Source organism: Hetaerina americana, unplaced genomic scaffold, assembly GCF_022747635.1.
Source record: "Hetaerina americana unplaced genomic scaffold, ioHetAmer1.1.p SCAF_37, whole genome shotgun sequence".
Taxonomy (NCBI): domain Eukaryota; kingdom Metazoa; phylum Arthropoda; class Insecta; order Odonata; family Calopterygidae; genus Hetaerina; species Hetaerina americana.
The window spans coordinates 977,172-1,004,926 of NW_027286952.1; the positions used below are offsets into that span (position 1 = coordinate 977,172).

Consider the following 27,755-nt stretch of genomic DNA (forward strand, 5'->3'; position numbering starts at 1 on the left):
TCATGTGCAAGTTTTATTCAAAGAAAATTGGGCATATATTGTTTAGAATCATTTCACCCTCTCTTCTATCATTGAATGAGCCATTCTGGAATGCTAACTCCATTTTTTAAACAAAATGGAATCAGAAATATTAAATTTATTATTTATGATACAATCCCAATTATTTTTCCGACAAAGATGTATAGAGACATGTTTCAGCTGGTGCCAGAAAGTTTGAGACTATGTGGCTTGGCATTACCAATAAATAAATTTCTAATGTGCATAGTCACTGCCTTACCAGGGCGATGGCTTGAACGCAAAAGTTTCCCATGACCTCTACATCACATTTAGCCTACTGTTTTGGAGTTAACACTTCTTGCTGGCTTGTGAAGTTTCTGAATGGTAAACAAGCAGGGGTTTGATTTCCAAGTGTCCACTTGCATTTGTTTAAAATAGCAGCCTTTCATTGGCTTCCAGTCGGGCTCTTCTAGTGTTATGTGAACAAATGGAAGGTTCGCTTTGGTTTCTTCTTTCCGAGAACCATCTGGGCATAATTAAAAACATGTTGTGGCAGGTAACCCTCAGAATCTACAAGCTCTTTGAAGTCCCAGATGAAGTTCTTGCTGCTTTGCCATGCCTCGCACAATGCTGTGAATGCCAAGTTCTTATCGCTAACTTCTCGAATCAGGCAAAAATCACCTTCCCCTTCACGCAAATGATATTCTCGTAAATAGTGTTGCATTGCAATTGCCTTTCTTTTATGCATATTGAGGAGCAACGTCACAACATCGCTGAGAGTACATCGCCATTGCGCAGATACTCTTGTGACTCTCTTTGAAGCATCTATCTCCTTAGTCTTGCCCGTGTTCTTAAAGAAAAAGGTCTAGTATGAACATCAACCATTGATGTTTGTACTGGATCCAGCCATGCTCTCACCTTGTTCCCGATTTCATTGATTTTAACTTTTCATTTCTACTGTTATTTTTTATTCATATTCTCTCATGTCTTACTTGTAATGGATTTTTCTTCAGGGTCAATTAAAAAACTGTGCACAAAAAAATTGCTAATGATATGTCCTAACACAAGATTGGAAAAATGAGTGATCACCAGCTGCTCTACTGATGCCTCATTGTCTCCCCAGTTGCTGACAGTGTGGACACCGTAACAATAAGTGTTTGTTTTCCATTATTTTTTAATTCTCCAATGTCCCTAATGTCATAAACAATGGTGTGCCAACTCTCAGATAGAGCACAACAAACTTTATTGACAATAATCATTACATTCAAATTATAAATTTTTGTTACAATAGGCAAAAGGTCCTTTCATATAGGTAAGAGAATACTATTAAACAGTTGGGTTAGGTTCTTGTCCCAGTGATATGAATGGAAAATGTTAAGGAAGAATCACTTTCTGGAACTGTTTGAGACTGGTGCAGTGAGGGTTAAAAGTCTGTTCAGATGGGTTGTGTGCCAGCACCCCCAGGGGTACAAATGCAATTGATGGGTTGGATGCTGCACCCCAAGCCAAACAGTGCAGAGAGCGCACTTGCAATGAAGGCATTATCAATGCATGTCTCTCGGGCGTGATCGGGGCATGGTTGGTCATGTCCTGCCTTGTATCACTTGTGTTTGTTTGCACACCCATTTAATCCCAAAGATTATTGAACATTTACCAAGATCCTCAGGAATAGTTGTAATCATGAAACATTCTGAAATGAAGCCTTCGAAGTCTTGCTACGGTAATATTATTAAACATATCATTTCAAAATACTTGCTGGGTGTTTGAGGCCATGAGTATCAGGCCAAAGACAGCCGTGTTGACACAACAAACACTCCCGTACTGCACTGCCCCCATTGTGGTCACAGGTGTGCAGGCCTCCACACATGCGTGCCTGTCACCAAAATGCTTTGGAATTTCTTAATTCAAGAGTCTGGCATACAATTTCTCTTAGCTGCACTGCACATTATGTTGGCAAGACGCAGCCTTGGCGGAGATACATTGCGACATTATAGGTCAATGGTGACGGGTAAATACTTATATGAAACTTAGATAAGAATTACATGTATAATTCCAAGCTAAGAAATGTGAAAACACACTTGTGAATTTTTATTGGTCTTTGAATTAGTTTTTCATGAATTTCAGATGATAGAATAATAACGCAGGTTTCTTTAAATTAATAGCATGCATATCAAATATAAACTTTAACAGAAATATAGTTCTTTAAGCAATGAAACTGATAACATATTCCTCAGCTTTGGTGCTTGATAAAACATTAAAATAACTGTAGCAGTAACAGCATCTCATAATAATCTTCCCATAATGAAATTGCACAAGAGTGAATTTGCAATTTTCAGTGATGCTTTTCTCAGTTCTTGTTGGTTCTTGTATAATTTATTCTGTAAGGTCACAAAAACTAAACTTGCATGGATCCTTACATTGCAAGTTCACCAAGGCATATTTATTGAATCTACTTAATCTATTTCATACACTAAATATACTCTTATTTAACTATTTAAAAATGATTCAACAAAACAAAATTATCACAGTTAATTCATTAAAACCCATGTCCTTACTTAGGAAATTTAATAGAAAAGTTGATTTCTACATGTAGCATCCTGTACACCTCTCTAGGAACTTTGCATTGATTCTCTCACATGAAGTAAAATACATCTTCCTTGTAAGTATAATATATACTTTTTGTTTCATTTACACAATATGTTGCTACATTGGCAAATCATGCAAGAGTCTTAAATCATAGAAAGGTGTATAACGGAATATAATCACAGAAAGGTGTCATAACATCAAAAATATGACTGTCACACAAGATTGTATCAACATGAAGGAGAGCAGAAAGCAAAACAGAGGTGAGGAGGCACCCACCTCTTGGACAGAGCGTCCTTTCACAATTGGTGCCGAGAAAAATCAAGGGAGGGGAACAACTTAATCTCCGTAAGACCAGGGTTCTTTGGATGCCAGGTTAATCATTTACGTTTTTAATTTTTTCATGGCTTTAATCACAAAACAATTGAGGAGCTATGTGCATTTTTCAAGGAAAATAATTTATAAAATTTGCCCTATTACCCTCATCTATACCGATTCATACTGCCATGAATTCCTCGGGTTCAAAATACTGAATAAGGAAGCAGCATATGCTCACGGTATAAAATGTGGGAGACATGTATTGAGAGTGGGATGCCGTAAATTGGGCCAATGGGAAGGACCGCAAGATGAGGGTGGGACCACAAGTGAAGTCATCAATGGAGAGAGAGAGAGAATGCGGGCCATCAAAATGCTTCCTCTCGACTTGTGCAAATGAGGCGCTCCTATGTACTGCGCATAAGTCCAATGAAAGGTGATCACCGATAAACGGAGGGATGCCCCTGGTCTCATGTGTACCCATTATGGGACAATTACTAAGGACATGCAGGAGGCTTCTTGAACATCATACCAAGAAGGGAGATGCAGCCGCCAATTCCACTGGCATGCAATAACGGGCTTCCATGGGTATATTACCACTCCTAACCATCTTAAATAAAAGTGGGTCAATCCAAATAAGATGGGATAACATTATAGATGTATGACCTGAGAATTTTCTGTTCATGACCCGATTTTATTAATTTAGTAATTTTAATGAAGTTACATCAGCTAGAGACTCCTTGGGTCGCTCGAAACAACCAACTGGTCCAGAATCCAATCTTGGATGTCGGCGATGGGCCATTGTCCACTCACCAATCTTCATCACAAGGTACCTTCACGGGGCTAGGCACGCCCCTTGCACTCACCCCAGTGCCTCCTGCTCGTCCCTTGTAGGGTGCCTCCATTGCTTGCAGCCTCAGCGGTTCGCCACCGTCTTGGAGGTGACAGATGGATCAGAATACTCGCAGGCCTCGACCACGTGCTTATTGAAGGCCTCGCTCTTGTCTGCATACACATGATGCCCAGCCCCAGATATCACCTGCAACATATAATCCAACCACAAATCATGGTGGCGTGCACCATTTAAGGACACCTTGGAGGTAAGCGCACACATTATACATAGAAGCCATGCTATACATCATGAGCGCCACCACTGCAAATTCAAGGATAATGCAAATGTGGCAGTAGAAACATTTCATGTGATGATATTAGAGTATTGAGGATTATTGTCTTTTAATTAAGTCAACAGTCTTGCATTCGCTTTGGCCAGTGCTGAGGTTTACAGCATGCAGTTAGTACATTTAAGGGTAGTCTGAAAATTTCTGACTGACCAAGTAAACAACACTTTTTTTCTTCAGATTCATTTACATTTTTCAACATGCTCTTCTTTTACGTCGATAACACTTTTCCCAGCAATGCTCTCAACTTTTCTTAACCCGTACAAATAATATTTGATGTCTTTCCCCACAAAATATGCGTTTACATGACAACCTCCTCGCCAATTCAAAATCTCCGTCCCCCGAGCAATTTAAAAACTTGAATGCTTAGAAAGAGGAAATAGTTGCTGGGAGCCAGATCATGTGAATAGGGTAAGTGGTCAAGAATCATAGCCACCAACATTAATAAATTTAAACTCAATGGATTGATGATATGAAATAAATTATTAAAAAGCAAACAAAAGCATAAGGAGAGAATCTTGATAGTCTTCAAAATCAAAAATGGAAAATAACTTCATCCGAAAAGTATTTTACACCAATGATATTACTAACTGCATTAAGGTTTTGGAAATTCTAGGGATTGTTCAGACAATCCTAATCTTAACCTTTTTTATAAATCTCCTTTTAATTTGCATAATACTGGCCTAGATTTAAATTTAAAAGGTTCTTACTCACGGAAAGATATCTTAAGGTAGCGTAACAGAAATATTAAATGCCTAGTTACAGGAGTCTTTTACAGTAATCTAGTGTTTTGTGGAACTTGGTACTGATGCATCTGCTTTGTCCCAAGACCAGGGATGGTGCACGTTTTGGCGATTGAGTGCCAACATTTATGGTCGTAATAAGGCAACACTCGTGACTGGTGTGCCAATGCATCCATTGATCACCGTGAAATTGGCCGCAGCACCCAGCTCTGCGTGTCAGCCCTCTGACGATCTATGTCCTGTTCTTTTGCTGTTAGGGCAGCATTTCTAGGGGGGAGCCCCAGAGACACACCAAAGGTGGATAATTGGATGCAAAGCTAGCAGGTCGAAATGTACTCACCCCAGAGTCAGACAATAGCTCAGAATCATTAAATTATACTGCTGGCATAAGGAGGTTTATTTTCATCAAAGTTATTCTTTACTGATGAATCTGGAAGCTTTTGTCCAGATGCACCCAAACCAACAACAGTTCAAATGAGTAGTAGTAATAAATTTCTATGGTTTGACCCATGGCAAATCCATCAACATTGAAACATACCATGCCTTGCTGGAACATGAGTGAATGCTGAAAATTAGGCAAAATCCAAAAATCCTTGTCATTGAATTTTACAATATATGGATAAAAAAGATACCATTGGTAACCCAGGAAACATTAATGCCTCCTGGGTTACCAATGGTAATACCCATGTTAATTATACTTTGCAGCATAATTAATTTGCTTCAGCAACAAAATGCCTTTGAATGCTAACTACAAATTAAGCATTCGAAGGCAACCTACACACACACTCCTCGTGTTACTTTCCAAATGAAGACTGAAATTGAGACTTTTAAAGGATGTGATTAATGCACCATATTTTATACTATTTTCTTAAAGAGGCATTAAGTTTTCTTTAGAAATATTTCAATAGCATCATAATCTCACCTTTGGGATCAATATAGCCTTCTGCTAAAAATACTTCATATTTTGATGATTTGGTTTGATTAACTTGTGCCACAGCCTACTTTCCACTAAGAGCCAATTGGAATAAAAAAACAAAGCTGGATCTAGGCCAAAGAACTACTCCCACCTCGTGAATAATGGACATGAATGTGAAAAAATATTTAAAAGGATGTTTGGGCTCTGTCAAATTACACTGCCTGCAGCACCTCACCTGGACATTGACATACGAGCCTGCTCGCCTCTTGCGGATCTCCTCCCCGGCCGTATTGTCCACCCATGACCTTGAACCATACAGCAGGGTCACCGGAACATCTTTACTTAAGCTTTCCATGCGTGGTGCCATAGGATTTTTTGCCCAGCCAAATCCTGACATCATGGCATGGAAAGCACTCTCTCCTCTTTGCAAAAGATATGGAAAAAATGCAGCTTAAGGTTTATGACTCTAGAATGATCACATGACTAAAGAGACAATAATAGCGAAGTAGTAATAATGGTGACACTAATACAGGAATTTTTACTTTAACAATGCCCTACCTGACTGGAACATAGTTTGAGTAATCATCTCAAACTTCTGCCACCATAGGGAATTCAGATCACCTAATAGTGAATTGAATCTATGCTGATAGAAATTTATGGTGTAGGGTATGCTGTTCAAATTTGATTGCAAAGCAATTATTACTAAAGATTTTAATGTTAACATGAGCTCCACAACCAAAGAGAAGTTAATACTTGTTAATCAGTTCAAATCATGATTTTTTTTTTACTATTTCTGAACCAACACAATGGTCTCCTTGTTTAGACAACATTGCTACTGATTATGAAGTCATTACGGTGAAATATTGCGGAATGAGTAAGACCTGTAGTACGAGGTTCCACTCTATTTGAGTTTTCAGTAAGGGATTACTTGACATCTGATCTTGTACAGGGATTAATCATTTAAGTTGAACTAAAGATAGTGTGTGGTAGAAAAACTTCTAAGGTAAGGCAGACAAATGTGGATAGTACACCGTACTGTAAATATCTTCTGCTAAGTACAGCCTAGGAGACTTTTCAGTAACTGGTAACGGTTGCTTGAACTTTTAATTACTCCCATTACCTGTTGATACAATGCGTTGACAAATGTTTTCCTCTGAAATGTATGCATGGCAATGATTCCATATATTGAAAAAATGGTCCTGAACAGAACTTGAAGAAATGAGAAAGTGGGTAATTCAGTTATATACTAGACAGTAAAGTACAAATGGTGAATTGTTAAACAAGCAATAAAATGATGCCAAGAAAGGTTAGAGATTTTAATTGGCAGATGAAAAGAGGAAGGCCAATACAACTTACATCTCCTAAACTAAAATTCAATGTAAAGCTGCTTGGTGAATACTAAGCAAAAGTACAACTTCCAATGCCAACAAAAGTGACAATGTCAACATCTCACCTGACAAATTCATTAACTTTCTTTGTACTCTTCGGAGCATATTCTCACAAATATAAACCCCACTAGAAGATTCAAGTCTTCTGGGATTTACTCCGCATTGGTCCATAATTCTGGCGCGATAGTTTCACCGCTGTTGCAGTCAGCATCTTCAAGTCAGAAGTGCTTGATGCTGGCTTTTGCCAGTCTTGCCTCTCTCCTCTGCTTGTGCTGGCTAATTGCATACCTATCTGCTCTCCAGTTGAAAACATGTTTCCAGGCAATGAAAAGCAGGTAAGTGTCTTCCTTATTGAAGTTGTTTGATTTCATGTGGATTTTTCTGGTCTCCCAAATGAGTTGTGGAAATTAGCGGCTTCATTGCATAACTATTTCAGCATTTTCAAAGTTACATACCTTCTCAAATTTTTCCACAAATAGTTTAGTTGTAGTGTGGGTTTCTCGGAAACCCCCACTATCGGTTAACTCTCCCTTGTTGCTACTATGTAGCTACTTTGAAGTCCCTCCCCCCAAAGGCGCGATGCTATATAAAGCAAGACGCTCCTGGAGCAGGACCCCATTCCTCACCTGATACCCTGCCTCTGAGTCCGTCGGTCGAGCCTACGACCACACCAGAGACAACCCATTCCCTTCCCCACCCGATACCCTGTCTCTGAGTCCGTCCGTCGAGCCTACGACCACACCAGAGACAACCCATTCCCTTCCCCATTCCCCACCCGATACCCTGTCTCTGAGTCCGTCGGTCGAGCCTACGACCACACCAGAGACAACCCATTCCCTTCCCTGCACCTATGCTGATGACCCGACTCCCTTCCTCATTCCTCACCCAATACCCTGCCTCTGTGTCCAATGGTCGTAGGCTCCTACGACCACACCGCTCACTCGTCCCTACTCCCCGAGCCCCATTGCTTGATAAGGGTTAAATAAAAGATGCATAAACTGAATACGGCCCTCTCATTCTGTGATGATGTCACGGCCGCCAACCACACGACATAGTGATCACCGGAGATAGGGGGAACCTACAGCGGCACCTTTTTGTGGTTCGTAAAATTTGCTATTCCATAAGGAAATAGGCGTTCTTTAGGCTAAACAATGCCATTTTTGGGGCATCTTCCTCAAGTCCTTGATCTGACCATCTTCATTAGCTGCCCACCACAAAATCCTTCACAAGGAAAACCCTTTTTACTTGTCCAGATGATTTAGTTCGGAATTGCAAATTCTAAAAGTGCCAATACAAATGGAAACATTTAACTACCAAGGACATCCAAAACCATAGGTAATAAGTCCTAAAGCTTTATTAGCAAGGTGATACGCATAAGGCTTCTCAATTAAACTTCTCAAGGAGTAGACAGTATTTATTCCTCAACCACAGGCTACAGTCACAGACGAGTTTGTGATAGAGGGAGTTTCCCCAGACACTTTTAAGTGCAGCTGGTAATAGCAGTTTTTGTAAAGGGAGAGACATCGCAACCAGCTATTGCCCCAGATCTATTGCGCCTATACTTCCTATGCTCCATGAATTTTTTTATGCCAACAATCAAATAATGTACAAGGTTTATTCAAAGAAAATTACTTACACATTGCTTAGGATTGTGATTCACGTTCACCTTTTCTTCTATCAGGGAATGCAAACTCAACTAGTAAAAACAAAATGGAATCAGAAATATTTAGTCTATTATTTATTATACAATCCTAATTATTTTTTCCTAGAAAGCAGTCTAGAGACATTTGTTTTAGACGATGCTTCAAAATTATGTGAAAACATGACTTGGCATTATCATTAAATAAATTTCTAATGTGCGATACACTGCCTTATTATGGCGATGCCTCATACGCATAAAATAAGTCAAAAGTTTCCCGTGACCTCCAAATCTCATTTAGCCTGATGTTATGGACTTACTTCTCAAAGGCTTGTGGAGTTTCTGAATGACAAACAAGCAGGGGTTTGATTTCCAAGTCTCCACTGGAATTTGTTTAAAAATAGCAGCCTTTCATTGGCTTCTGGTGAGGCAATGCATTCTCTTCTGCTGTTACTTGAACAAATATAGGTTCGCTCTGGTAAGAACCTCGACGAGCTTCTGAAAGTCACCGATGAAGTTCTCTGGTGCCAGAGTTAGTTTTGGTGACAAAAGGTGACCGAGCAGAGGTTCACTGTTGAACGTCCCATCCGACAGATGACCACTCAAAGTAATATCTACAGAGCACTCCAAATATGGATTGGGATACCACTGAAAAATACCTGCCCCCTCCAGGATTCGAATTCAGACACTCACAGTGGGATGCCAATACACTAACCATGGCACAATTTTTTAAAAAGAGACGAAACATTAAATTTCATGTTGAGTGACAAAATCAATTTTTCTTCATAAAGACATTGAGAATGCCTATGGCCTTGCCCTTCCACTCTTTTATACAAGTATTTTTAATATATAACCGTTTCTTCCTCGAACCGTATATAATCATTTGAAAATTATTTCCACAAAGCCAGAGTTAATCTATGATGTACAAAGAAAAACTTCATCATAAAGAATTTTTCCATTAAAAATAACTTACGTGGGATTTTGTACGTTGCATTGATAAATGTACTGTGATATGATCTGCTCATCATTTGGAACAACATGAGAGAACTTGCTCACCAAGTCAGGTCGAGTCTTCTGAATGAGCCACTGACCTGAACAAAGAAATGAAAAGAATTAGGTTGGGTACAGCACCACAGATTGATAATGATCAAGTTAACAGGGTACATCAAATTTAAACCACCACCTCCACACTCCATAACGACCAAGTGACAGTTTTTTTAATAGTGAAAACACACAAAGAACAGTTAACATTCTAAAATGCACAACAGAGATGCATAATCCAGAATGCACCATTTTAACAGATCTGAATCCAAAGAATCAATGCACGTCCATTCTACAGGTCTCTGGATGACAAACATTATTAACCATAGAACGGCAACGATACTTTTTTCACCCCATTCTGATAACAATTCCCAAAAATTTGTATCTCATGCCCATTATGACCATGAGAGTCCTATGGGGGCTCATTTTTTTTGTTTTTCAAAGTAGAATCATGTGACACAAAGATTTTTTTTTCAAAGTTTATCGGATGAGAGAAAATTTATTTTATATAGCGATATTTTCATCCACTCTGGAGTTTTTCTTTCACCCCAGTTACCATTCTAGGGTTAAAAACTGAACTAGTTCAGGAAATCAATGCTTTCTCATCCCAAAACAACGATCGTGACAATATAATCTTAAAGTTCAATCTATTGATAGGTGCACATTTATTTTGAAAAAAGGGACCAAAGACAAAGAAGAACAGCGAGTCACAGTTACATTCCTTAAAATTGAACTCCATACATCAACTTGTCAATTCACCACACTTGGCCCGATAATATTCTTGACTTTTTGGCAACAAACATACCTGAAAAACTCTTAACTATAGAAATTATTAAAGAAATTAGTGGCCACAGAGCAGTGGATGCTATGGGTCCGAAATATGAAGCCTATAAGAAATATTTACCTGTACAAATAAAGGGGCTCTAATAGGTTTGAGTGCATGTTACAGAGCTCATTTGCAAATTTTAAGATAGATAGTAAGCACCGAAAAACTGACGATATGTGGAATCACGTCAAGGAGATTAACGCACTAGGTAGTCAACAAGTTCATTCTAAGCAAATTTATGAAAGAACCTAGATGGTACAATGTGGATGTTGGAAATCCATTATGATGTCAAAGGCCACATCAAGATGCAAAATATAAGGAAACATATTCCTGGCGACAAAAAAGGAATGAGATTACTCGTGACTATAAGAGATATCTAGTGCAAATGCCGAGACGGAATTTTGGAAAACATTAATAGAATTCAAAAGGAAAAGATAAGCTGAAAAATATAAACAGGAGTCCAAAATCATTTTGGCTGTATGTCAGAGATGTTTCAAGGAAATAAGTCTACAGTTAATTCACTCAAAAATGATTGAGGCAAAAGAGTAACCAGCAATTTGGAAAACGACAACTTATTAAATTCATTCTTTCAAAGCATTTTCAGCAATGTCTCAAATAATGCCTTCGATTGCTTAACTATTCATTTCTGCCAACCGCTGCCAAGATCTAAATTTTACATACTGTAATAGAATGTTTGCTCAAAAATATTAACCCTAACATAAAATATCAGCTTGCGTATTTTTGGATCTAGCAGGGGAAATTGCACCTTCTCTAGTAATCATGTTTAAGAAATTTCTAGTAGATCACAAGGCTCCCAGAGATAGGAAAATGGCTAATGTAATCCCTATAGTTAAAACTGAGAGTTAAGAGGAATTGAGCTATTATAGACCTATTTCCCTCTAACATACACTTACTAGTTCGATAATGAGATGCCTGGCCACTCAAAGAGTTATCGATGAGAAACTAGCACGGTTTCCAAAAGGGTTGATTCTGCAGGACACAACTTGTGCTTTTTGTTCACGATGTTCATATTTCGGGAGAGAGCAATGTTCCAGTGGACGCAATTTTTCTAAATTTTAAGAAAGCCTTTGACAAAATACCTCATTGCAAACTACTCACAAAGCTAGAACTATATGGCATAGACAAAAATATCCTGGGTTGGACTAAAGACTTTTTGAATGGTCTTCCTTTTCTTTTCTAGTATGGCGCGTAGTGGTTTGCCATTTCTCAGTTGGTGGCTGCAATTTTCCTTTGCGAGCTACAGAGGAATAAGGTAGCCTCTCCTTGGGAATATATTTACGTATTATAATGATCACCAGCTGCAGAATGAACATAATTAAATTGTTCCGTGCTCCACTCCTTCTCCTTGGCATTTTGCCCATGTCCATTTCACGTTCCATTGCATTAGTGATCGATGTTTTCGCATCACCCGGCATTATACTCCACTTCTCATGTGTTTTCCCTGGGCACCTTCATAGCACGGCGTATTTCCTTAGTCTGATTATTCATTATGTCCAGACAGTTCATTAGTTTGCCTCCCTTGAATCGTTTGCTGTCTGAAGAACTTCATCTCCTTTGCACTCCATTTTTTTTAAAGGCATCACATGGGCCAAAAAAAAACATTTTCACACTGATGGAATAATAAATGCCAGCTATCAGCTATGGTAGTCGTCACTGATTTTGTTTGGCCAACACATCCTTGATGAAAAAATGACTTACAGCCAGAATCTTATTCCAAAGATATCTGGTTTTCAGTTAAATTCTCGGGAGCAAATATCACACCTATTATCAGGAGTCACCATCTTGAAAATCAGCACTGATGTCCACTCATCATGAAAGTCATGCATCCTCGTAAGCCTTCCACTGCCAGCAGTGAAATTCTCATATGCAAGTATTTGGAATGTTTTTCATGAAGCTTTGTACATTGGTGCCGTTCGTTCCTATTTCACTTAAGGCACATACCACCTTTGGTTGGCCTCATGCTATCTTTCAGCTGTGGGTAACATAATTTACTGAACCTGCCATTCCATGATGTGGGAATTTAATTGAGACCCAATAGTTAATTGATGGACCTTCATCAGATCGGGTGGTGTGCAAAGCAATGGCAAACTCCTGAAAGGAATCTCATTTGCATCCAATTTCTCAAATAACTTCACCATGCCCAATGCTCAAATTTGCATTTTCATAAACTGCCACTCTTCTTTGGTGCTACTGTCAAAAGATATTGACAGCGGTTCTGCCAAAAGATCCCACAATCTTAATAATCTAGGTTTATGAAGATTCAGCAAATAGCAAGGAGAGAATTAGCTATCTATTTCAAACATAAATACCACATCTGCAAAACAAGCAGCATTTGCATGGCCATATTTATAATGCTTCTTGTACCAATAGTTCATTCATAACTTTGAATGGAAAAAAGTACTGTTTAAATTATTATCACTATTTTCAACCATATTCACTAAAACTTGCAAGTTAAACATATTTTTCATCAAAGTGAAGCAGTGCTTTCTCTCATGATACCTTCATAGGCAACCATCAGTAAATGACCAGACTCCGAATGGATTGTTTGGGGGTCTACAATGGCCACGCCAAGATTAGCAATACAATGTGTAAAAAAATTTCCCACGCATGAATATCAACAATATTCAAACAGGGAGCTCAATGCTGAAAAATGAGCCATAGATGTGTACCATAGATGTGTATAGAGTGAGTGATATCATAATAATTCACTATTTTAATCTGTGAGCACAAGAGATGCAAATTATGCTCGCAAAATCTGCCATAAGGTACAAAAAAGAGTTTTCAATGAGAAACAGAGAAACAGCCAATGACAAATAGTACCAACAAATCATTGAAGAAATTTGCTTTTTAATCATAAATAAGATATAAAACTCATGAATCACCATTGGATGTGTAAATCCAGAGGGGGCTTTAGCAACTATGGAGAGCCCACGGCCTGGTTGTTTAAAAAATATTACTTTTGCACGAAGGAAATTTGATTACCCAAAATTTTCTTGACGTGGACTAAATTATTAACCCTATCAAATTAGACAGCATTTATTGTGTCTTCAAAATCTGACATGGAGAACAATTAAAAATCAACAACATACCAAAGGGTCCCGCAAAACGAACAGCCCACAAGGGATTCAATGGCTGCACCAAGTACGCTATCGCCTGCACCCACAATGGAACAGCTGTACGGCGCTGAAGATCATCAGGTTTCTCAGGAAAACCCCAAGGATCTGCCAGTATTAAATGCTTAATTCTGAAAATAAGTTGACTTTGGTGATTCACTTAATTATAATTCGTTCCAGGTAAAATCTTTCCTGAACACACTCGATTTTTTTAATTTCCTGAAAGTTAGCTTGGGAGCAGCACCATGCAGGTGAACATATCAAAATGGAAATCAGAAAATCTTTTGCCACCACCCTGGACTCTGAGGGATGCATTTCCAGCAATGCATGCACACTCATCCTTGGCAGAGAGTCACACAAAATTTACTCTATCACAAATTGCAATCAGATGACTAACATTGCTATGGTGACATTTAAATTCCATATAAATATTTGCATTAAAATTAAGAAATAAAATCTTCCTGAAAGAAATTTCAAAATGACGGCGGATTAAGGTTTAATTTTTTATACAAAAATCATACATTAATACGGGAAATTCCTACATAATGGAAACGATTTTACCGTATATACAGTACTTTTCTCCTGAAATATTGCGATTTCATAAATTTTTATTTGAGGGAAAATTTGAGTCAAACAGCATATAGAAAAGAGAAATTAGTAATTAACCATGCACTTAATATATGATTGTGCAGTACATAATGCTAATTTGAAGCACGCAAAAGTAGGAGGCATGAGAAATATGCTATATTGGATAATTGGAATGGGTACTATTTGATTTAAATCCATCGTCCTTTTGAACTTCACATCAAATCACTCAAGTCAATTTGCAGCAAATAGAGCTGTATGCTCCACAGATTGCTAAACAGCTTACATTTACGCCAAGTGACATTGGTTCCCCATGAACGTAGATTTTTGTAATTCGAATTCACATTTGTCAGAGACTCAGTGCACCTTGAATTTGTGCAAATGAGAATTCAGAGAGACTTGACCTGACACTGTAGTCAAGCGCTTTGTTCTTGGACTCACCTCTGAGGATATCTGATTGCATAGGAAGCAGCCAGAAACCCACCCATACTGTGCCCAAGCAGGATCATTGAGTCCAACTGCATTTCTCTTCTCCACTCTTCAACAGACTGCACTAACTGATTTTCAGCCTCCACTGAATCTGAGCTGAATACGGGGCGAGAGCTCCGACCAAATCCTGATGAAAAAATTCAACTATTTACTTCAAAATATTTCCTCCCACAAAAATAAAATAAGTAACAAATTTCATAAACTGACTTTTTTTGGAAATAATAGGGGTGTACATGATGCCATGAGGTCACAGATATAATGGAACTGGATATGGTAAGTCTATTGAGAATCTCTTCATAACAAGTAATACCCAAGATACAGTTTACATTAAAAATAAATCTTGTGGTGGAAAGGAGTATGGCTGGCATCCACTTCCAGGTTAAATATTCAGACTGATTCAATCTCCGTATAAAAATGGAAATTGATGAATTGCCACTTCACTTTTTGGCCTAGCACACAAGCATTTTCAGCCGTCTCCAGATACCTGTTCATAATTTGTGAGCAAAGGGACCTTCCGTGGCTTGGTTTTTCAGGGGGGGACAGCAGATCAGGCTGTCCATGGCACTGCCATTGCTTACAAGTGGATTCAAATGGAAATTCCAGACATCACAGAACCCTCCTTATCCAATGCATGATATCCGCATGGTTAAGCAGCAGTAAAATCTATTCAATACGTAAAATACACATTGATGGCTATAACATCCTGAAAAGACCCGAGGATTGTCTAATAGGAGATTATTAAATTACCGTCAGCAATAATGAGAGTTTGTTATGATAAGTGTAGAGAGCTCTCTTTACATTGAGCCTCAACCGTGTACTTAGCAGATCTTGAGAGGACTTTTATAAATTAAACTGGTGCAGTTAATGAATATACTGCAGAAGATAAAGAGCAGACTGGAGAAGTAGGAGACTTTTAAAAAGTTGTAACTACATGTGAGACTGTGAGGGTATTGGATGGAGAATCTGGATGGGCAGTGGGGATCAGAGTATGTTGTACTTTTCAACAAATGCATGCAATAAGCAATTAGAAAGGCATGGGAAGAAGACCAAGTGATAGGAACGAAAGTAGATGTGGGCATCATCAAATCAGATTTGTAGATGGATAGAATACTTAAGTTAGCCAGTCAGCCAAGGCTAAGTTGAGCTTAATGTTGGAGGGCATGAACTTGATCAGGTAGAATGCTTCACCTATCTAGAAAGTTCTTTAGATGAAGCCGGGCACTGTCCTGAGACCATCAGAACAATGTTTGCATTAGCTAAAGAAGCTTTGGTAAAGAGGAGGATGCCAATGGCAGGGCTCTTTTGTAAAACTTAATAAAATAAGGGAAAATGTTGATAAACAGTTAAGTTTTGCATGGTTTGGGAACTTGATTGCTGAGTGGATGGATAAATACACATTTTCGAGACATGACTGTGTACAAGGGTAGAAAACCTAACGTGGATGGTAATGAAGAAAAGGAATATGAAATGTTTATCATCATCTATTTAATCACAATTCAACCATGCAGACGGTAGTTGATTAGCAGCACAATAGTTGGATTAAGAATGAGTTTAAACTCATACACTTCTGTCAACCCTCAGTCAATTCGATTTCAGCCTTTGGGAAATTCAAAGAAGACACCACTTTGGTCCCTCTTTTAAATCTGCAGGAGTTCAACGAAGTTACTCCAAGGCTGATCTCAATCCAATCACACGTGACAGTGAACGTAACCACATATGCCAGTCACTATTAAGGAAAATAAAATTTTGGTTCTTCAGACCCCTTCTCGTATGAGAATGGTTATGTTTTTTTATAATTGTTATGATCAGTAATCTACAGGTTAAGGTAGGTTTTCCGATGGGCACAAGCTACCACATAATTCTCGTCTCTCCTAGCAAAACACGGCTCAACATCATCCTCTACAACCAGCCCCACTTCAGTTTCGCACACTTCCTTCCGTGCAGGCCACAATTTTAATAACATCACGAATAATTGAGTAGAAGAGCAAATATGTTTCCTCTTCTGAGGGTAACACTCCAAGGAAAGCCTGTTTCTTTGATTTTCATTCCCTTTCTGAGATGGAGCAGGGGAAGTTGTTTCAATTTGCACTTAAATTAAATTAATAATCTCTTTACTCATCAAGATTTGAGAGACATAAGGTGCAGTTAGGGTGATAAAGCCTTTGTAACGAGACCTCCTCGGTTGTTTTGAAGTGCTCCCGAGGTAGCCATGGCACACCTCAATTGATGGACAGTATTGGAAGCGGTGGAATATTGTCAATGTAAAAACTCGAATGCATTTTAAGAGATGTGAGGATATGTTAGCTTTCAGACAGGCAAACAACAGTCAGCTGATTTTTTTATAAAAATACAAATTTTCACTGGGCGGAGGTGGTATGGAGGCATTCTACGTCTTCAAAATTTGGGCCAAAAAGAGACATCTCTATCACATCTCTCTCCTTTGGGCTTTGACCGAGTGGGCACGCTGGGAAATGAAGCTGCAGACCGGACAGATAGGCTCTGAGGGTTTGGCCAGATTCGGATGTTGAAACGGCACCCTTGGCACACCCAAACTCAGTGCTGCCAACCTATCAGCAGGATCAAGCACAACTCATACAAGCTGAACTTTTACTGTCAGAGGAATTCAATTTTTACCACACCATTCACTAACCTATTTTAGAGGTTGGTCATGTAAAGCGAATACAAGTTCAGAACTGAAAATGGCCCTTAAAAATGATGGCACAGCTATTAGAATCTTTTTGCATTCACACCCCTTACCCTAAGTCCAAAACAGCTGAGTCCATGGGACAGAAGAATAATGAAAAGAAAATTTCCAAAAATTTATACTGCATTGTTAGAGGAATTAAGGATTTGCCCTGCCCCAGAGAGACTGAAGGGAAGAGGGGAGCATGTTGAAGAATAGTCTAATTTAGCATGGGAGGTCAGGTTGGGTTTTGTCATACAAGAACAAGAAAAGTAGGATGTTTAGTCTGTGTCCATTCAAAACCTACTTAAAACGGTAGACTACCAAATAAATAGTGTAATTCATATTTTATGTCAAACACACATCAGGAACAGATATTGGAAAATATTGGCTACACCAATGCGTTGACCTAAAAAAATTGTAGTTTATTTATTCCGATGTTTTGAGAAAATACAGTGGGAAATATCTCCCATCCCTTCTCATGACCTGTATACAGATCCCATTTCCATCAATTAGACCGACTCCAAACTATTTGCACTTTTCACAAGCACACGCAGTTTGCCCTGTATTCACATAATTGATTATTGTTCCTTTTTATACTTTTTACCTGAAATATTTACTGCAAATTTGGATTTTCCAATTGGCTGAAAGTTAATTTGTCCCAACAGATAAAAATTAATACTCAGGCAACAAGGTATAACATACATGAAAACCACAACACATGCATGAGTTACAACTTTCAGCAATAGATTTAGCACTGGCTTTTAAATGTGCCCTGCAGTTATGGGATATCAAGACTTCATTTTAACAGGTTTGGCAAAATTTAAGTACTGACAATGAGCAGCCAGAGATGCCTTAAATTATAAGTGGAGTGATAAGAGGCAAACAAATTTGGAACTGTAAAATTCTTACATATAACCCCAGGGCTTGGCTTTGCACAAGGGTGATTTAAAAGAAAGATTTCTTGTCTTTGCATACCAATATCCTAGCTCTGCATGAGAGGAAATATATAACTATTATTATTAATAGGTAATCTACCGGTTAAGGTAGGTTTTTGGATGGCCACAGCTACTTATTAAATATTTTGTGACTCCTAACAAAATCCAGCAACCTACTCTACATCAAGTCTCTCTTCATCTCTGAGCACTTTCTTCCTCCCTTCATCCCGTCCAACATCCCTATCCTGTTCCTTCCCTTCCCTCGTTCGCCTAACATTCTCCCCTCTAATACAGTCTTCAACATCCCACTGCCGGTCAAAACCCGCTTCATCCACTTTTCCTGGAAATATACGATATTCACATGCAATCCAGCATCAATAACGTAGAAATCCTTAAATAAGTAACTTTTGCAAAGTGAATAAACTACAACTATTACATGTTCCAGTGAACGGAAATTTTTTAATGTATAGGGAATGCCTTTTCAATTTATACCAAATTTTTTACATCTACATCTTCACCAAAGTCTGTCGCAAGGGTGTATGACAGGCGGTGTTAAGTGACCAGCCATTTTGCTTTTCCATAGCTTCCATTAGTACATGGCAAACCCCGATCCCTCCGAAGGACATGTGGAAATGGGAGCAACAAGACATCATTCTCCTGGATGAAACACATATGGCAAATACATGGACAAGCTAACAAAAAATTAGGATTTACTAGTAGAGTACCGGGCAAATGTGATGAAAAGGTCAAAAAGAAATGTTATGCTTTGCTGGTTAGGCCTTATTTATAGAATATGCTGCAAGTATATGTGATCCTCACAAAGTTGGATTGATTGATTGCCAAATTGGATTGCATGCAGTGTAGAGGATGTAGATTTGTGAAACGTTGTTATGATAAACTTAGTAGCGTATCAAAATAATAAGAGGAGCTAGGCTGAGAATCACTCGCAGAGCAAAGAAGGGTAAATTACAGATAAAATCTCTTGCATAAATTGGAAGGATGCCTCTTTAGCAGTGATGTTGAAAATACATTATTACCCCAATTATATTATGGTAGGCGAGAAGATGTCGATAAAATTAGAGAGAATAAGTGTAGAAGAGATAGATTTAAGATATCATTTTTTCCACAAACGATAAGGGATCGTGATAACATCATTCAATGGCAGAAAGGTCACGTTCGGGTCAAAACTAGTCTGGTGTGTATTCACACCCTGCCACACACCCTAGCAGTTGCTTGCAAATAACTTAAATATCAAAAAGTTCATTGTTGCTCTCAGAAAAATGGTTTAACGTTAAAAAACTGTCTGTACATGTACTAAAAACAAATTATATGAAATTTAAAAAAGAAGGGAAGTGCCTCAGTCAGACCTATGCTTAAAAGGCAAACCCATAGAAAGGGTATGTACACAGCACCAAGTTTTAAGGTTTGTCTATCGATGAGTCCTTAAACTGGGGGATCCATACCAATGGGCTATGTTCCCCTTGGGCAAAAAGCAGATTTATTCTACAAAATCTTACAAACATTGTAGATTTTAAATAAACTAAAAATGGTTTACTATGGCAACTTTCAGTCAAATATGAACTATGGAATTATTTTCTAGAGAGCATCACCTGGCTTCTGTAGTTTTTATAATGCAAAAAAGAAGTATTAGGTCTAAAGCAAACCAAAAATAACCCTGGAAAACTTGCAAACACTATTTTTACCTTGATTGTATATTTATTACTTATGTATGTATGCTAAGGATACTATGAAATAACTAATCAAAAAAGCTCAAGTACATGGGCATATAGTCAACAGAGTGTTGATGTACATTTATTCTGCCACTTTCTGGTTTGTCACATAAGAGTCCCTTTCATGTGGCCATCAAAATTTTCAACTCCGCCAGGCATAAAAATCTGCTCCTTCTACGGGTACATTTTAGAGATATCTCAAGCATTTTCTAATAGATAAATACTATTATAGTGTGGACAAGTTTCTGGAGTCTTCGGAACACTGAAACAGCTGAATGTTTGTTCAGTGACTTGTCTATATTTTACTTTGTTAAGTGCTGGGACCAGTAAATATTATAATTATAATTTATCTCTTTGTCAATCACTTACATCTACATCTACTTAATACCCCGCAAGCTGCCGCAAGGGCGTGTGGCAGGGGGTGTTAGGACACCACCCGTAATTTAGAAAAGAAAAAGAAAAAAAAACCGCATGCAATAACCACAAAATTATATATCCACAAAAAAAACATAAACTTACCCAACAAGTCAATGGCATACACTGGTCTAGATACTGCAAGTGCATCGAAATTCAACACCCAGAGTGCAGATCCCGATCCGAGTCCATGCAGCAGGACCAAAGGCACTCGCTGCTGCCTTGTGCCATTGCCTCCCTCCGAGGCGCCACCCGCCTGTGCCTGATTGAGGCTCACCGTCCACACACGGTCCCCCTCGCCCACGACCGATCCTATGTCCACATACCAACCCCTGTAGGCAGTCTTTAAATCTGCAAGGAGGAGAATGCAAGCAATAATACAGGCATGCGCATGGCCACTCAAAGCAATGCAGGGCCAGCAAGGCCAAGTGATTGCCATGACTGCGCATTAAGTATTCTCCGTAAGGCTCGGGAGAATGGTACACAATCACAGGAACCAACCGCGAAGCTGTATTTGATACACGAGGGCAGGCCTCTCCTCATACCAAGCCCAATGACCCGTGCGGAAACCTTATATCCATCCAGGGTATTTCAGAGGAACATCCAGCACAGTTCAGGCACACGGAAAATCAACTTGCTTCTATTTCAACTCCATGGGCATCCCACACCACATCTGAACACAAGATTCCCTGGCTGGAAGCAATCACTATTCGCAAGGCAACCATGCTGCCCAGGGAGAAGGCTACATTCTAGATAATAGTCTAATATTTCTGAATCAATATTGATCACCCATGCAAAGAAAGAGCAATGCAGTAAACGAGAAAAGGACAGGACCACAAGTTTGAATATAATATTAATATAAATGGTATGAATAATCTCCATGAGAATGCAGGATAGGGGAAACAACTACTCACGGTTAGATCAACTTAGGTTTTGGAAGGGAGAAGGAACATACATATTTGTCAAAGAAGGTATGAGTTTATGGACATAAAGGCTCAGCAAAGGGAAGATTTCTACTTGCTTCATGGACTTTCACAAGGACTTCAACTCGATCAATGGTGGGCAAGATGGTAACAAGTGGAGGATCAATATATTGATGGTGGGGCTCAGATCAGAGCTGAGGACACTTTATGGAAATGGCCACCACAACGAAACAATACTAGCAAATGGAAATTAAAACTGAAGGTCAGAAAGTGTATGGACTTTGTTTGAAGTGTACGCACAATAGGGCCATAAAAAGCAATGTCTCACCCATATCAGCACGAGTTTCCCTTACTAGCATCATCAGCATTTTCATCATCATGACTTTCTCTACAGCCTACAGATGCTCCTTTTTATTACTCCCGTTAATGCTTCTACTTTCCATTTCCTATATCATCTTCCTGTTTTATCTTTTTGAATCATTATCTTTTGAATCATTTTTCTACATAAATCTCCCTTGACTTCAAAACAATTGGTCCAGCATTTCTCCAACATCACTTCCTGGATGTGAGAGTCTGGAAGGCTGTGAAAATATCCATATATGGCCCTCTCAACTTCTTCATTCCACGAGAAGTGCTTCCCAGGAACAAATTTCTTCAAGCTTGATTACAGATGGAAGTCTGAGGGTGCTAAATCAGGAGAATAGGGGGGATGGCCAAGCAAATCATACCCCAAATCTCGTAGTTTTCCAATCGCCAACGCACCTTCATGAGCAGGTACTTTTTCCTGGTGAAAGATGATTTTTTTCTTCTTCAATCCAGGCAAATTTTGGCATCCAGCTGGTCAACAAGGTTGGAATTATATTCGCCTGTAATTGCTCCGCCTTTTTCAAGGTAATCAATTAACGGAATCTCTTTGGCATCCCAAGACACACTCGTCATGACTTTCCGGCAGATGCCATTGACTTTACTTTCTTCGGTGCTGAACCACCAGCTTACACCCACCGCTTTGACTGCTGTTTTATTTCTGGTGTACAGTGGTAGGCCCATGTCTCATCCATGGTGATGAATTGCCACACAAAATCAATCCTTTCACCCTTGAATCGATTCAAACATTGCTGCAAAGATCGTTTGAGAATTTGCTTTTGATTGGCATTCAGCAAATGCGGCACCAACCTTGCGCAAAGCTTTTGCACCCCTATTTATTTGTACAAGATGTTTTGCACCCTTTTTTGCGATATCCCCCATGGCCTTAGCTATCTCACACTCACCTCCAGTCTCCTATCATCCAACACGATATCATACACCTTTTCGATAGCTGCCGGTGTGGTTGCGGTTTTTGGCCATCCTTCACGTGGGTCATCTCCGAGGGATGTGCGACCATATTTAATATCAGCTGCCCACTTTTTAACGGTTGATATTGAAGGAGCTGGGTCCCCATACACTTTTGTCAACTTTGGATGAATTTCCTTATGGAGTTATTCCACCCAAAACAAAGAATTTTATGACCGCACAAAATTAAAGTTTTTCTGTTTTGACGAAAAACATGAAAGACCTCTCCTGCAACAATGTGCGTTGTGTTATATTACAATACGTGTTATGTTATGCTACAATATTTATATCAGTTTTGTGCACAAGTGAACATTGGTGCAGAGAGGAAGAAATCATTTCCACTCAAGTAACTAGCGATAAGTTAGCTGACTATTATTGTCCTTCTATATTTAAAAATGGTGGACCATGTATTTACGTCATAAATAATTGCCAGCAGAAAATTTTAGAATTTCAAAAGTTCATTGTCAAAGAAAAATTGAAATTTTGGCAAACGAATTGTTGAAAATACCAGGGGGAAATACTTATGTGATCTGTTTGCACACACCCCCCAAGTGGAAGTTTAGATGAATTTTTTGATCAAGTGTTAAAATTCATGATGGAAAAGAACAAAAACTGCATCGTCTGCGATGATCTTAACATTGATATGTTAATTTAAAGCTAAGTTTTGCTCAAACTGAGCCACCTATTAGAATTTTATGGTCAAATATCTTTGATACACTTGCCTACACGACCAACCAAAACCACGGCTACCAATATTGATTATATAATTGCTAACGATAAATTGGCTGACCAAGTTGATGTTTCTGCAATTGATCTAAATCTACCTAACCACTACGCTCAATCGGTGGTGGGGACTGCTCAAACTATAGCAAACCTAAAAGATTTTACACATAAGAAAAAATCGAAAATTTCTGTAATATATACAGTCAAACATATCCTGGGCTGATTTGCATATCTTAACATCTGCACACGGAAAGTATAAATTCTCACTTGAAAATATTAAACTAGTATTTGATAGCTGTTTCTCAAAAAAACTTATTGCCCCACATAAGGCAAGTAGAAAATTTTGGGTAAGAAATTTAGTTAAAGCAGCAGGCCAAAAACTCAAAACAGTTAGATATGATAAAGAAATTGAGGGAGATTCCCATCCTTGAAGATGAATACAAGAAGGCCAAGAAAAAATATGCTTCCATTCTGACAAATTCCAAAAAACTAGTTATAATTATTTCCTTGCAAATGCCAGAAATAAAACAACAGCTATGTAGAATATTGCAAACTGAGAAACTAAAAGAAAGTGTAGAAAGTATAGAAAACTTAACGATCAACGATGAAAATGGTGACCAAATTTCGAATTCATAATGTTTGGCTAACTTTATGAATACTTACTTCATAAACATATCCCAAACCTTAAAAAAGGCCCAGCCTGTTGTCAATCGCTGATTTTCAATGTAAAGATCATGAATCCACCTGTATCTTTATTTTCCCAGTCACAGAAAAGAATTACTGAATGTTGCATATAATCTCAAAAAACAAGCAATCTACTAGAATTGACAATACTCCAGTCATGGCTATTAACAAATGCGTAAGTGTAATTTTCAAGCCATTTGTTCATATCATAAATGAGTCTTTCGCAAAGGAAGAGTTCCCAGACCTGCTTAAAATATCGATAATTAAGCCTCTGTTTAAAAATGGAGACAGGGAGAATGTTGGGAATTCTCAGCCAATATCGCTACTGCCTGATTTCTAAAATAATTATAGAATATTTAACAAAAGAAAGGCTGATCTATTTTTTGAAGTTTTAAATTCAGCCCAACATTGTTTCCAAGAGGGAAGAAGCACCAGATCTGCTTCAGCTTTTCTCATCAATAAAATTGGGACGGAATTAGATAATAATGAATTCACTGTGAGAATCTTTAATTATCTCTCTCTCGAGCCTTTGACTGTGTAGAACACCCTTTGTTGTCGGAAAAATCATAACTATGTGGAATAAGGAGAATAGCAAACAGATGGTTTAAATCCCACCTTGAAAAGAGAGAGCAGGTATTGGAGGTTATAGGCACCTACTCCAACAATATACAAAGCAGTTGCTTATTCACTACAGAATACGTAAACTTTGTTGTGCCACAAAAGTATTCTAGGTCCCATACTGCTCTGAATTTATATAAATAATTAAACAACCTATGTAAAGGGCGATGAAATAATTCTTTATGCAGACAACACAAGTTTAATATTAAGTAACAAAAACAACTCATTGCTAGAGTATAATGTTAATGATGAGCTTACAATAAATTTTGAAAAAAACAAACTATACACATTTTAAGAAAATCAAGAAACCACTTAAATGCGATCTTTACATCAAAGATAATCTTCTGAAAAAAAGTTAGCAGTACTAACTTTTTAGGTTTAACAACTGATGAAAGCTTAAACAGGAATGAACATATTAGGCACTTATGCAGTAATTTTTCCTGAATTTACTATGCAGTATGAAACCTAGCAAAGGTTGTAGATTAAGTAGTTTTAAGAACAGCCTACTTTGGTAATTTCCAATCTTGAATGCATTCTGGAATTATCTTTTTGGGCTCTGCTACAGGTATTAACCAACAGTTCATCATGCAGAAAAGTTATTAGATATATGGCTGGAATTCCAAAAAGAGATTCATTTAGACCACGTTTTATTAATCTTGAAATCTTACTTGTGACATGTCAGTACCTATATCATGTATGTATGTTTGTTAGCAAAAACATGTGGCTCAATTGTTTACAGCTCAACTTTGTGGAAATTCATTTTAATTAAATGAAGAATGCAATGTATCTTTCCACTGTCTTTTCTTCATGTATAACCAGTTTCAACGCTCAAGTGTCATCATCAGGTACAAAATTTAATTCAGGTAATTTGTACCTGATGATGACGCTTGAGCATTGAAACTGGTTGTACGTGAATAAAAGACAGTGAAAAGATGCATTGCATTCTTCATTTAATTAAAACATGTGGCTGTTTAAAAAAGTGAGATTGTCCATTGATATGCCACAAGACAAAGAAAGAAGGTGTATGTAATGCAACTTCACTTCTCTGTTTCAAAAAGGACCCCTTTATCCTGGCATTGATCACATTTACAATCACTTACCAGCAGGCATTAAAGATAGAAACTCATCCCAGATGTTTAAATTAAGATTAAAATCTTTTTTAATCGAGAGTTGTTTTTATGACCTGAATGAGTACTTTGCATCAGGACTTGACAAGCTACAATCATTTATATTTTATTATGACCATTTGTAAGTATGTATACATTTTTTGTATTTTATACCAAAAAATGTATGCATACATATATTTTAGATACCTATATTTTAGCATAGTAAAATAACGAGATGAAATAATAAAGATATTAGTAGTAACTAATTAACTTGTAATGCCTAGAAAATGCTTTTGTATCGCAAACCTGGTACACGGTTTACATAGCTATACGCCCGTGATGATTTGTGATCGAGAACATGCGAGCTTTCTTGAGTAATACCGCAATCTAGTTTTCTACAGTATTACAAACCGTTATCAGTAACCTAGCCCTCAATCGAAAAGTATAAGCCAGATTTTGAAGGAGATACGAATGCCTTCGTTCTTAGTAGCATCCGTATGTAGGGAACATGGTTAACGCCACAATAAAACAGAAGACCCCATAGTTTGGGAGACTTAGATCCTGAGAAAGACAATACCATACATCTGGATGATGCCACTGCCATGAATTTCACATTTTAGAAGAAGATACAGAAACCTCGGCCTTTCTTCATATTTCTAGTAGGTAACCAAGACTAAATATACCAATCTCGACATGCGATAAAGCAGATAATGTATACTTTTGAAAGTTTGCCAAAGTTCATGTAATAAGAACGGGGGGGTTGCCCACATTTCAGGACTTCACAATACGATGTACATACATAATCACACACGGAATAGGGGTTAACTAAATGCAATAACGAACACCGTAATTGAAAATATCCATACCGTCATAAAGCACGAAAAACCAATATTCTCAGCCCCAGAATACTTTCATACTCACGTGATAAAATTTTTTTTTCAGCTGATCGTAGCATAGCATACGAAGTCCGGCTCCAGCGGAACCAACTCCAGAACCAACTTGAATTTGAAAGAGAATGGCAATTTAAGTTGCACCAGAAACTTTATTCAATTGATTAACTATAAAAAATACCGTTGACCCCTTATTGTATGTACGCACGAATCATGTCAAACATTATAACAAGCGAGTAGTGTCTAGCTAAACACAGGTTTCTGTTTTGTTGGTAGAAAATCTCGGACAATGAATTAAATAGGTGGATACCTCACGTGTTAAGACAGTGACCGTGATTACTCTTTTTATTCATGACCGCAACATGGGTAAATTTAAATATACGATGTACGTACACAATTACATTTTTAATGCATTCATTCATTTGCTTACCTTTCTTTTCCAATTTCAGCATCGGACATAGTGACTAGGGCCATTACTACTACAAATTGCGAACTTCTGTGACATTCGAAACTATTATCATGTAACTATTGGTTAAACCAACACCTTCGCGCGCGCAATGGGCAATCGTTTCCTCGAAGACATTATTTCGTTTTTGATGAGCAATACTTTCCCATCCTTCTTTTCATCTTACTATCAGAAATCCTTATAACATTGAAGATAACATGATAATACCGAAGGTGACATCCACTTCTTTCAACACATCAACTCAAAGAATGTCGAAATAGTAGGTTTTTGCAGCGTTGTCGGATGGTGAAAACAGCTGAGAAGCATATATAGGAGGTAGGGAGAAGACAGTAGAGGCTATACCGAAACGTTCTTCAACAATGAAGATGATGAACTACCATAGTTCTTATCATTCTAAGATGAGCTAAGGGTATTAAA

The 27,755-nt window shown here is 38.1% G+C and overlaps 1 protein-coding gene across 2 annotated transcripts; it reads right to left on the reverse strand.

The window, feature by feature from the left end:
- Window positions 1–2,547: 2,547 nt before the first annotated feature.
- puml (pummelig) lies at window positions 2,548–27,597 on the reverse strand. 2 transcript variants are annotated; one of them, XM_071589397.1, is made up of 8 exons: window positions 27,303–27,597; window positions 26,904–26,980; window positions 20,705–20,950; window positions 14,787–14,961; window positions 13,737–13,891; window positions 9,733–9,850; window positions 5,968–6,154; window positions 2,548–3,934 (listed from the first exon to the last, which is right to left on the reverse strand). In XM_071589397.1, exons 1-8 carry the CDS (start codon window positions 27,344–27,346, stop codon window positions 3,812–3,814), a joined length of 1,125 nt encoding a protein of 374 aa, XP_071445498.1. In that variant the 5' UTR covers window positions 27,347–27,597; the 3' UTR covers window positions 2,548–3,811. The 2 variants fall into 2 exon arrangements, with proteins under 2 accessions (XP_071445498.1, XP_071445499.1); XM_071589398.1 differs by lacking the exon at window positions 26,904–26,980.
- Between the last annotated feature and the right edge of the window lie 158 nt (window positions 27,598–27,755).

Coding starts and splice junctions, on each gene's coding strand:
- puml (XM_071589397.1), bottom strand. CDS start 27,346: ATGGCCCTAGTCACTATGTCCGATGCTGAAATTGGAAAAGAAAG. Junction 6,155..9,732: donor TGCAACGTACAAAATCCCAC/GTAAGTTATTTT, acceptor TCTTTTGCAAAG/AGGAGAGAGTGCTTTCCATG. Junction 3,935..5,967: donor GCTCGTATGTCAATGTCCAG/GTGAGGTGCTGC, acceptor TATATGTTGCAG/GTGATATCTGGGGCTGGGCA.